We start from the raw sequence: 12,103 nt of genomic DNA, 5'->3' as shown, positions 1-12,103 counted from the left end.
CAGAATAGTATATGCTTGAATCCTCCCATCGTGCTTGTGTAATGAGTTTTCTATTTGCATGTGGCATGTGGCATTCTGGTCAGTGCCGCCTACATAGATGTATACAGTCTATGTGATCTCAAAGTTGCATGCATGAGAGGTGTGCACGCGATCTACTCCGTACTTGGGTGTTTTTTGTACTGTAAACGCCGCCATAAATTTCCCCCGCCCACGTTGATCGCAAAAGTCGCGTCCACCCGCGTGTCAATTTGATACTCGACATGCTGTACCTCTGAACCAAACCAGGCCAAATTCCATAAACCATCCTACATCTTCTTCACAAAGAGCCACCTTGACACCCTCGCGACCGCCGTACCAATCTGCACGGAGAACACAACACTTCTCGGGGAACGCGATCTGCCCGCCACGGATGCGATCCGACATAACAACCACCCGCATGATCGACTGGGAAAAACTGCAAGTCGTCTATTGATGATCGTGTCGCCAACGTTAGTCCGTACGCAATAACGACGAAGAGACCAAATCCTACAATATCTCCCCCCGGGCTGCCCCCTTTCAGAGGCTCATCGCCTGGTGTAACGACACGAAAAACACAAAAGTCATGGCTCCGCGAAAATCTACATCCTCAACCACGGCGCCCGGCGAGGCCAACGGCGATGTCTCCATGGTATCGAACGCTTCCACGACACACGCACATCCCGCCTCCGCCGCCGCCTCACATTCCAAACCGTCACGACAGTCTGGTGGACACAAGCAGCAAGATGACGGAGTTAGCATAGACGTATGTTCCTTTTCATTGTGAACTCTCTCTGTCACCTGGCGCGTTGTGAGATTCAAACGTCACGAGCAAGAGGTCTGGCAAGACGCTAACATTCTACGATTTTTAACCACACGCAGGATCTCCTTCTGCCACGAAGTCTCGTGACACGGCTCGCCCGAGGCGTGTTGCCGGCCAACACGTCGATCCAGAAAGACGCGACGCTGGCGCTGGCCAAGTCGGCCACGGTCTTCATATCGTACCTGGCGCACCACGCGAACGAGCAGACGAACAAGAAGACGATAAGCCCCCAGGACGTGATCAAGGCTCTGGAACAGATCGAGATGGGCGGCATCATGGAGTTGGGAGCGGTCGGGCAAGACGGCAGACTGGGCGGCAGGCTGGAGAGGGAACTCGAGGCGTACGAGGAACACATCAGAGGGAAGAGGAAAGGGTACCGTGACAAAGTCAAGGCCCGGGAGAGCGCCGGGGGCGCTGCCGAAGAGGGAAATCCAGCGGCAGCCGCCCAGACTGACGACGCCGAAGTCGAAACCGCCGAGAGGGGTGAACCCAGCAACAAGAAAGCGAGACGATTGAGCGAGGACGAGAACGAAGATGACGATGAGCGTATGCTAGAGGCACAACTCAATGGCTCCAACGCCGTGGACGAGGCGAATGGGCACGGCGAAGGGCAAGAAGAGGAGGAGGAGGCCGACGAAGACGACGAGCAGGAGGAGGAGGAGGAGGATGAGGAAGAGGAAGAGGAGGAAGAAAACGACGGCGAGGAAGATCAGGATGAACAAGACGAAGAGGGCGAAACTGACGCGGACGAATCAGAGGGTAGACGAGACCGGGGAAACAATCCAGATACGAGAAGGGTAGGACTCATGCCTGACGGGAACGTGGACATGAGCGGTGAAGAGAGCGATTGAACAGAAAAGGGGAACTTTTACGAAATAAAAAATTCATCACGATGTGTATGCCGCTTGTTGTATAGACATGGATCGACATGGACGGGCGTTAGTTTTTGGGGGGAGTACAAGTGTAGTTGTGTAGTAAGTACTACCACTACTGCTCGTGTGCTGTATGATTTTGGTCGCAACTATGGACTATTCCATCTCGTACCGTCGTCCATTTGCAAACGATCCGAGATCTTCTTCCTACCTTTTTCAATGACCTTTTCAGGTGCGAGGACGCTATACTGTCGTAGATACCTCAATGGATCCTTTTCGGTTTCAACGTCGGTGCCGTGCACCTCTTTTGCTTTGCCGTCGTCGAATTCTTCTTCTTCTTCCTTTTCCAGGTCATAGTCATACAACCACTTTTCCTCACCTCTGAACCCATTTGCCATTCTCCTTTTGGGGACTTGATCGTGGATGATCCGGGCCAGGAACTCTCGAAAAGACAAGATGGCATCTTCGGCGTCAGCCCCAACCGTTGTGTGAGCGGCGGCCAGTCTAACCCTGGGGATTGATGCTCTTGCTGCTCGTGACGAAGACGACGACGACGAGCCCGTTGGGTCATAGCAGTCGACCACTACCCAGTCATCATCGACAGTCCGACTGGTCAACCCCAAGAGGAGAGGCTGTTGAGGTGGTTGAGATCTTGTGAGATTCTTCGACCAAAAAGGTACGTACGAGGACCAAGTGGGCCGATGACGACTGGTAATCTCGCAACCACCCTTCTCACATCCTCCGGAGTAACGTGGCATGTCTTCATCTTCATTAGTGGTCGTACGGTGGTTGTAGTTTCTGCAAAGGTCTTCGTTCTTGACTCGGACGAAACGCAGAAGTTTCTCGATACTGGTCCACGAATCCGCCAGGTCACCTTCAAGATCGAACATGGTGGGCATGGGAGGTTCAGGACCCCAAGGCGCCGATCTGGTCTCGGTCGATTCTTTTAGATAGAAACTGTCCCCCACGGACAAAAGAGCGAGGTCCTCGTCGTACCAAGACAACGAGTCCGGAGTGTGTCCGGGGGTCTGGATCAAGGTGATTCGGGTCCCGATGGCCATGGGGTTGGAGTCCCCGTCGGGAGTCCATCGCCACGTTGCTTCAGACATGTCTTCGGCCCAAGTGATCTTGTACTTGGGTGCTTGCATGCCGACCGACGGACTCAGACTGTGTTCCTGGAGGTTCGCGTAGGGGGTGACGAAATCTTTGTGCAGCGAAGATGTCAAGACCGTGGTCTGAAGACGATCAGACCTGTGAGGACGTTGAATCTCGTCATCGCAGCTGTTAGTGGTGGCGGCAGTGGCGGCAGTGGTAATGTCATGCCGCCCACACTGACCTTGGTGGCGGTCGTCATCCAAAGTACCCGTAGGTGGAAGTTTGGCTATACCAGAAATGTGGTCATAGTGACAATGACTGGTGATTACGACGTACGGGATACGCCCTCCCGGATTCAACGTGTACAGGAGAAACGTGTGGATGTTCCAGTGACTTGGTTCGACTTTGTTTCCAGACCCAAGGACGAGTTTGTTTCCGTTTTCGTTTTCATTTTCATTCTCGTTCGACCTTGACGAGACCCGCCGAATGAAACTTTCGTTGGTCGTATCCGTCCCACAACCAGAGTCGCTGAGAACGATGACTTTGTATGGCGGCGACTCTTGGCCGTCTGATGATGATACGGGTCTCGTTGCCTCGCAAACTTTGGCATATATGTGAGGATACTCACCGTACCGGTCGTGTTCTCGGATCAACCACGTCGCTGAAGGTCCGCCGATAGGGGTCAGGAGTCTCGAAATGGTGTAAGGGCATGAATCAGGAAGATCACTGAAGTCAAGAACCTCCTGAACCGTCGTCATCGTGAGTTCTCTGATATTTCAAAACTGTCGTCGTCTCTGATCACCATCACCAATCAACTGGGCAGACATACGTCCCTTGAGAGTTACGCTGTGTTCTCCGTCAACTACAGATAAGGTCCCCCCGGGCCAAAAACACTTACCTAGAAAGGAAGGCAATTCCCCCTTCGAGTCACGTACCATCTACCCACCCGTCTGCTTTATGACTTTGCCATGTTCAGCCTTGTGGGACGGCTTTTACTAATCTGTAACGAAAAATAGGGTAGGCACATGCATCATAGAGGGAGTATGTATATGTTCTGTACTTGTTGCGATACGAGAATGTCCAACACGCAACCAGATATGAATGGGGTATACGGAGGACGCGTGCTATATATAAAGGTATTACACAAATGAAAAATCTTCCACCAAATCTGTATTGTAGATGCGTGCGTACAGTGTTTGCTTGTTGTACAACTTATACCGCCTCAACATCAACATTCCTGAGCGGAACATAGCTTCCTCTATCCTTCTCTTCTCTTCTTCTCTTGACGATTGATCCGTCAAACATTCCGCTTACTGCATCGACAAATCTACCCACCACATTTGGTTTGGATCGCCGCCCGATAACTGGAACAATGATATTGCTCCGTTCCATCTCCAAATGCTCAATCGTCAACCACTTCGGTCGTCCAGCCCATCTGAGAGCTAGACTACTAAGGGTGACGCTGATGCTGCTAAATATCATTGCAGTAGCGCTCATCAATGGAGGCATGTGATATCCAAGAGGGAGGAAGATACCCATTGCGAACGGAAGACCAATGACGTTGTATGCGCATGCCCAGATAAGGTTCATCTTAATGCGACGGAAGATGACCCGGCAGAGGTGTAGAGCCGCGGGAACATTAAGCATATCATCTGAACGCATGACGACAACGTCGGCCGCCTCGACAGCAATATCACTGCCGGAGACAAGACCGACGCCTACATCTGCCGTGGCAAGCGCAGGGGAATCGTTGATACCATCACCGACCATGGCAACAACCTCTCCTTGAGCTTGTAGTTCAGCCACGATGGATTGCTTCTCACCGGGTGAAACAGCTGCCCGGATAGCGTCTTTAGGAATGCCCACAAGTTCCGCGATGGACAGAGCAGTGTTATAGGTGTCACCAGTCACCAGAGACGTGCTGATACCCATCTTATGCAGAGCCGCGATGGCTGCAGGCGCAGTGGGTTTTAAAGTATCCGAGAGCCCAAGTGTGCCGGCGAATTTGCCATTGATGGCCACATATGTCGTTGTGATACCAGTCTTTGACTTTGTCCGAGTTGTAGGTGACATGGCTGTATTGACGGCTTCTTCGACCTCGAACGGGATTTCGATCTTTTTGTTGTGCAGGAAAGTTGCGTTGCCCACGTAAATCTTGTACTGGCTCTGTTCACCAGGAGTCGAGACCTCGATGATTGCAGAGACACCCTGGCCAACTGTAACGCCAAAAGTGCCAACTTGTCCAGGAAACGTATCTTCTGGTCCAAGAGCGAGCTGTTCTCGTGCTTCTGCGAGGATGGATCTGGCAATCGGATGCTCAGACCCGGACTCAGCCAATCCAACCAGTGTCCACCAAAGCTTGATCCTCCACTCGTTGGACGTCCAGAGCGATTCGATGTGTCTTTCGGCCACTTTGAGCTTGCCGAAAGTCAGAGTACCGGTTTTGTCAAGAATGATATGTGTGATTCGGGTGGCAGTCTCAAGGGCGGCACCGCCCTTGACAAGAATTCCCTGTTGTGATGCTGCACCTGTTCCTACCATGACAGCTGTCGGAGTCGCAAGCCCCAAAGCACATGGGCAGGCAAAAACAATGACAGAAATGCAAAGCTTTAAGCACACCATGAATTTTCCACCGCTTTGGCTGTCGACAAAGATTTTGGGCGGGTTCGATAAGGTATGGCTAAGAACCATCCACCCAACGAAAGTGATCAACCCAAGGAGGATAATGACCGGAACGAAATAACCCGCCACAAGATCTGCCATACGTTGAATTGGAGCTCGACTTGTTTGTGCTTCTTGTACGAGATTCACAATTTGACTCAGCTGTGTGTCTTTACCGGCACGGGTGACTTTGAAGTCGATCTTGCCTGCACCATTGACAGTCCCGGCGATGAGAACGCTGTTCTTCTTTTTGAAGATGGGCATAGCCTCGCCCGTAACCATGCTTTCGTCAACGAAGCTTTCGCCACGAGTGACTGTCCCATCTGCAGGGACCTTGTCACCAGGGCGTAAGATGACGACGTCTCCGACCTCAAGCAATTCCGTCGGAATAACCTTTTCGACTGCGGCAGGGCCGGTAGCTGGAGCAGGGGTCTTGTTGAAATCATTCGTCGGAACCTTTTCTAGAACGGGTGATGAGGGAGCGGTCCAGGATCCTGCGAGCTTCTCTGCATACAACGGATCTTCATAGATTGTTGCCATACTCGGGGCAAGCGACATAAGGTTCGACAACGCTTTAGACGTCTGACCCTTTGCTCGGTTTTCTAGCCACCTGCCCAAAGTGATAAATGTGATCAGCATAGTGCTTGTGTCGAAGACCGTTCCAGGGTTATTATGAGGTGGGAACAAGATGGCAACAATGATGGCGAAACAACTGAAGAAGAATGCCGCCGATGTACCGAGGACCACCAGGACGTCCATGGTCGGGGATTTATGTTTTAAACTTTTGAATGCTGAGACGTAGAATCGCTTCCCGATGCCAAACTGGACCGGAATTGTCAATCCGCAGCAGATAATATCGCCCAAAAAGAGACCGGGTATTAGTTGGAAAGCGCCGAAATTGTAGGCTGGAAAACACATTGGCAGGATCATGCTGATGAAGAGGACCGGAATAGCAAACCCCAGAGACGTCAAGAAAGCGCGTCGCCACTCCATGATCTCTTTTGTCTTCGCGAGTGATTCGATCTGGGCATTGTTGTCCTCGGTATCAGCCACCAAGGCGTTGTAGCCAGCGGCCTCAATGATGCTCACAAGTGCCCTGAGACCGATAACTGAAGGATCATATGAAATATTAGCACGTGAAGTCGACAGGCTAATGACAGCGCTCTGGACGCCGGATTTTGATCTGATCTCGTCTTCAAGTTGAGTAGCAGCCGCGCCATCGGCCAAACCGTATATTTTAAGTTGTTGTGTGAGCGACGAACTGCCTTGAGCAGCGGCATCGGCACTTGTAGTTACAACCTTGGCGTCAAATCCTGCGTCCTCGATCATTTCGACAATCTTCTCTGCGGGCAAAATCTCCGGCTCGTGACAAATCATTGCTCGTTCTGCGAGGAGACTGATGTTAAAACGGACCAAGCCTGGCACGTCCTTGAATGCCCCCTCCACCGAGGAGGTACACGCTCCGCAGGTCATTCCTTCGATGGCAACCGTTGTAGTCCATGTAGCCGGCGATTGCTCCTTTGTGGACAGGTGGAGTATAGGTTTGGGTTCTTGTACTTTTGAATCCAATACCTTGGCGTCGAATCCGCAGTCTTCGACGATCTCAGCCAAAGCGCTGGCCTCGATGATGCTCGCATCATGTTGTACTATTGCACGCCCTGCAAGAAGTGAAATGCTCATGCTCTTGACGCCCGGGACATCCTTGAACCCGGCCTCCACCGCAGAAGTGCAAGCGCCGCATGTCATTCCCTCCACAGACAACGTGGTAGTGGTGAGACGTGTGGCATTCTCATCAACAGAAATTTTCGTCGGTTGAGGCATGTCGGTGGTGAGAACCTCGGCGTCGAAGCCACGATCTTCGATGATTTCTGCAAGCTTCTCTGCTGGGAGAATTGCAGGGTCATGGTGTATCACTGCTCTTCCCATCATGAGACTGACCGACACAGCACCGGCGCCATCGACACCCTTGAAGCCGGATTCGACTGCGGATGTACAGGCGCCACAAGTCATGCCGTCCACTTTCAATGTAGTTGTCGCATAATGCGCAGGCTTGGTGTGTGGAAGCGGCACCTGGCCACTTCCTTCGGCAACAGTCATTGCTAATGGTGATTCGTTATGTAGGGTAGCCAAAATATAGTGGGACGATCGTGAGGATTAGAAATTCATCGTTTGTACGGCCTCGTTTTGTTGCGACACAGACTGGCGGAGGAAATTCTGTGCTTCGGACACGAGAATCGGAAGGAAATGCTGAAGGTATTCAAAGAGTGTAAAAGCACGAGTCGCTAAGGGAATCGAGCTGAAACCCAGGAGGTTGCTGGAACAGTGTGATGGTGGAAGAGGGACAATTGCGAAACGAGGGTAGAACTGGTGAGACGGGGGATTGCGCAGTCGGATCCCTGGGCCTGAAGATCGATCACTATGTATAGTAGTTTTCTTGGGTGGCTCTGCTTAGAAACAAGGATGCGCGTGTTCGAACTAGTTGCAAAAACAAGGGGGGCTGTCGAGCAAAAGCCACGCCTAGAAACCCACCGAGAGCGCCGAAGGATGATTTGATTAGGTGTCTGTACCGAGTACGGAGTAATATTGAATGCACCCCCAAAGACCTCATCTGACAGCCTCGTCAATAAAGCAATCACGTGAGACAGGTCAGACCACGTCAACAATGGTCGTAAAGTATTAAGATTACTCGTGCAGTTGAAGCTGTGCTTACATGAACCATTTCAGAATGAGAGAGAGAGCAATATCTACGCATTGGATGCAATCAAACAAAGTACGCGTGCCTCATACCAGGTACAGCACTTCCAGGCACAAAACATGGCCTTTGCCGGTAACCTGCGGCCTAGTAACCGTTTGGCCGCGACCCCCCGAAACCTATCGCCTGATGTCCTCACACAGCCTTGTGCCGCACTAATGACTGATCTGCCAAGATCAATAAGGCTGCCACTGTAGTCCGTACCCCATAGACATCATCGACTTGACATCTGAGTCCACACCCACGTATTCTCCCCGCGACGAGCTCGTGAACAACCATATCGTTCATTCCCTCGTTTCGACCGTCAATATGGATCAATCTCAAACGAAGGCTCTAGCATCCCTTCAGCCCTTTGTCCATCTCGCAAACACCACAAAGAGCCCATCCTCACGCTTCGTCGCTGAATTGATCAAATCTGCCATATCCGCTCCAGGAACATACGTCTTCACCGAGCTCCTCCAGACAACAGCTTGCCAGAGTCTTCGAGGCACCGACTTGGAATCATGGCTGACCCTTCTCGAGATCTTCAGCTGGGGCACTTACGAAGAATACAAAGGTACGTACACCCTCTCATCCGACTAGACCTTAGACCTAGTCGAGCGAACCGACTGACCTGTGAACAGCGACACCAAACTTGCCATCTCTCGATGACTCTCAAATCTTCAAACTCCGTCAACTCAGCCTCCTCACGCTCTCTTCGCCTTTTGCACCAAGCAGCACGACGACGACGAACACCCTCACCTACCAATCCCTGCTCCAATCCCTCGTCCTGCCCGACACCGCCAGCCTAGAGTCGCTCGTGACGCAGTCCATCTACGCAGGCCTTCTCACGGCACGGCTCTCCCCGACGTCCAACCCACCGTCAGTCAACGTCACGTCCGTCGCGCCACTGCGAGACTTGCGGCCTCAATCCCTGCCTGCGCTCCTCCAGATCCTGCAAGTCTGGGAATCCCGCTGCACATCCATGATCGGCGAATTGGACACCCAAATCACTTCTATGCGGAACGAGGCGATCCAGCGCCACACCATCGAGCGGAGGAGACAGGCCGCCGTTGACGCCGCGGTCTTGTCTACGAAACCCGCCATTGCCAACATCAACCACGCACAGCTTCGTGCCGCAGGGCGGCTACCCAGCAAACGAGACCTCGACGCTCAGATGGAAGGAGAGGGCGACGACGTCAGCGACGACGACGGACAGATGGACCTCGACGAAGGCATTGGCGACGTTAGCAGCGGCACCAGCTCTCGGGGAGGGCACGGCGGAGGAAGCTCTAGAGGAGCAAAGAGAAATCGAGGTCGCGGTCAAAAATGGGAGACTGGATGAAAAAGAATGATGTTGACCTGCGTTGTACTCCATATGATGACCAGAGGATCATGAACACACGAGGCATGACAACAAAAACACCACCGTGCAAGATCCACCTTTGACGAACATGAATTATCTTTTTGATAAAGCATCAACCCCGCCCATAGAGACGAATTTATGACATGACGATTCTTTTATCCTCGAGGTCAGGGCGCTTTTTTCCCTCTCGTGTTCATCATGCCGACTTCCTTCCAATGGAGTGAGATAATTGCATTCACGAGACCGAGGACATCTCATCCACCACAAGCTGACAAACAAGGAGGCCAGACTCAGGGTATGGGCAACGCCTCTGGGTAGACGGTTTTTCTTTCCAAATAATAATGCCCATAGAGACAGATGTTGTTATGGCAAAAGTTCCTAGAATCTCCTGTTGTTTGGTGAATCATTGATCTGGTATGAGGTAGTTTTGAGCATCGTTCCAGCTTGCTCGTGGATCAGAAGCTAAAGAAGTATAAAAGCAGATATGTATTCAAGCTCCAATTCACCCTCATCAAACCGAAACATCCCTTTTAGTCTTGCCCACTAGGCAAGGACTTGCTAACTATCTTTCGAAAGAAAAGAAAATCTTTCCGTGCGCTGCCTGAACTGGGATTGTGTTCAACGCCGCGCTTCAAGATCAACAACGTATACCGACTGTGTACAAGATTCCTGGCCTGCTATTCCCCATTGCTCAAAGGTCCCGATATCCATAACGCCCAAAAGAGACCTTGACGTAACTCGTTGTTCGCATAACCCGGTGCATCGGCCAAGCGTGCTGCCGGCTCAGAAATTCGTCCCAGGCACGAATATGAACAGCACACTTAGTCCCACAGCTACAGCAGCGAACATAAAGAACGCCATGGTGGCTCGTGTCAAGAGGAGCCTTCTGACAAAAGGTTCCCTAACCCTTGACCAGTTCATCCACGTATATTCTGAGAAGCCCAAGTATGCTGTGATAATATCAAGTTTGTACTGATACGACACAAGGAAATAAGATCCGATGACGAATGGCAGAATAAGCTAAAAACGAATGTCAGCGGTGAGAGGCAAATGTCTGGATAGTGATTTCTTACCCAACACCTCGTACTTCGCGAGATGTTTCTGAGGATCATGTAAAAACCGCCCCAGAAGCCAGCCATTAGACTGGAGAGACCGATAATGAGTCTGATCAATACACTCAATGGCACAAGATTCCCTAGGGCCTTAGCCTGCAGGAAACCAGGGAAGGCATCTCTTTCCATGGCCTGGAAGACATAATCCTTCGCATCGTCGAATACTTCGGGATCATCACGGCCTTCTTCCTCAATAGCGCGTATGATCTTGTTCAGCATTGTATCTGGCAGGACAATCTCTCTTTCTGACCCAGGGAGTACGAATGTGTACAAGATCTTCTCCGCACTGGCTTTGATGTCGGCCCTAGCGACACTATGGCCGGGCGAATTCGAGTCTGTACGGACTTCTGGGGTCGAATAGCTAGGCTGGGGCAATTGCTCGGATGGAGATGGTCGATCTGCAGATGGCCGGCTGTAATTCCTTGAGTGTGATGAACCCATGCTATGGGCCGGCGAATGGTCATAAGAGTTTCCTCTGCCTCTGCTCGTCGGCTTGTTGCGAGTTCCATTATCTCCTCGCAAGATCGCCGACACCCTAGACTCTTGCCCGCTCTTTCTTGTATCCATGCCCTCGCCGAGATCGAAATCTCCCAGAAGGGCAGAAGACCTTTTGCTTGTGGCTTTTTCCATCTCAGGCGTGTCTACGAGCATTGACCGCCGCAACTCTCGAACGTAGTGCCTACAAAGAGACATATGTTGTGAGACATCGAGCCTGAAGTATAGTCAGTCAATCGCTCAGACTACTGGAATCGATTTTGATCATACCAAAAATCAAGGTAGTCAACTGAGCGCTGTTGGTCGCGCATGTAGATGTAGAATGAGAACAAGTCCACAGGAGCCAATGTCCTTCTCCCCAAAACCTCCATCAGAGTCGGCAGGCGGTTGCGCTGCTCAAGCTCCTGCTCAGGATTCATGTGATGATGCGCCATTGTTGCTGGTATGTGCCAGGATGCAAGTAACCACTACTGTCTTCGGGGTGGCTTCTCGGTCCGCAGTGGCTTTTGGTTGCTCTGTCAGTACTGCTGAGCGTCCAACTTGCGCTGGCTATGACTTCTATCCAATCCTCGTCGTGTTATGAGCAGAAGGTGTGAAAATTTGGCATGGACTCGGTGTCTGAACGAGCGCAGGTGTTGTCGCAAGAGCTGAGATCGGGTACGCGAAGCGGGTAAACAAGCTCGGGATGTGACTCGCACTGGAGTTATGCCTTATAGCGAACGATCATGTAAAAGCGAGTGCGTCAAGGAAGAGGAGATTGATCTTGACTGTTTCAGCAGAGGAAGATGTCGTGGTCAGTTGGAAGAAGTGATAAAGTCGTGGTGAGACTGCGATGAATCTTGGAAGTTGGTTGCGCAACGGACTTACAGGGGGGCAACGGCCACTCACAATTGGTCACACTCCGGAATTGCTGCCAGTCTGCAACCAAATCAA

The 12,103-nt window shown here is 51.6% G+C and overlaps 5 protein-coding genes across 5 annotated transcripts; 2 read left to right on the top strand and 3 right to left on the bottom strand.

The window, feature by feature from the left end:
• Window positions 1-244: 244 nt before the first annotated feature.
• Window positions 245-1,810, top strand: PV06_07562 (uncharacterized protein). Its single transcript, XM_016408821.1, has 2 exons — window positions 245-781; window positions 898-1,810. The coding sequence occupies exons 1-2, from the start codon at window positions 602-604 to the stop codon at window positions 1,687-1,689; spliced, it is 972 nt and encodes a 323-aa protein (XP_016260575.1). The 5' UTR covers window positions 245-601; the 3' UTR covers window positions 1,690-1,810.
• Window positions 1,729-3,826, bottom strand: PV06_07561 (uncharacterized protein). Its single transcript, XM_016408820.1, has one exon. It carries the CDS (start codon window positions 3,561-3,563, stop codon window positions 1,860-1,862), a length of 1,704 nt encoding a protein of 567 aa, XP_016260574.1. The 5' UTR covers window positions 3,564-3,826; the 3' UTR covers window positions 1,729-1,859.
• On the bottom strand, window positions 3,823-7,915 carry PV06_07560 (uncharacterized protein). Its single transcript, XM_016408819.1, has one exon. The coding sequence runs from the start codon at window positions 7,561-7,563 to the stop codon at window positions 4,018-4,020; it is 3,546 nt and encodes a 1,181-aa protein (XP_016260573.1). The 5' UTR covers window positions 7,564-7,915; the 3' UTR covers window positions 3,823-4,017.
• Window positions 7,916-8,231: 316 nt separating this feature from the next.
• Window positions 8,232-10,085, top strand: PV06_07559 (uncharacterized protein). The gene is made up of 2 exons (XM_016408818.1): window positions 8,232-8,774; window positions 8,842-10,085. Exons 1-2 carry the CDS (start codon window positions 8,528-8,530, stop codon window positions 9,540-9,542), a joined length of 948 nt encoding a protein of 315 aa, XP_016260572.1. The 5' UTR covers window positions 8,232-8,527; the 3' UTR covers window positions 9,543-10,085.
• Window positions 9,968-11,990, bottom strand: PV06_07558 (uncharacterized protein). Its single transcript, XM_016408817.1, has 3 exons — window positions 11,441-11,990; window positions 10,637-11,387; window positions 9,968-10,583 (listed from the first exon to the last, which is right to left on the bottom strand). The coding sequence occupies exons 1-3, from the start codon at window positions 11,602-11,604 to the stop codon at window positions 10,347-10,349; spliced, it is 1,152 nt and encodes a 383-aa protein (XP_016260571.1). The 5' UTR covers window positions 11,605-11,990; the 3' UTR covers window positions 9,968-10,346.
• Window positions 11,991-12,103: the final 113 nt, after the last annotated feature.

Source organism: Exophiala oligosperma (genome assembly GCF_000835515.1).
Source record: "Exophiala oligosperma strain CBS 72588 unplaced genomic scaffold supercont1.7, whole genome shotgun sequence".
NCBI classification, from domain to species: domain Eukaryota; kingdom Fungi; phylum Ascomycota; class Eurotiomycetes; order Chaetothyriales; family Herpotrichiellaceae; genus Exophiala; species Exophiala oligosperma.
This window is presented reverse-complemented; position numbering and strand designations above follow the sequence as displayed.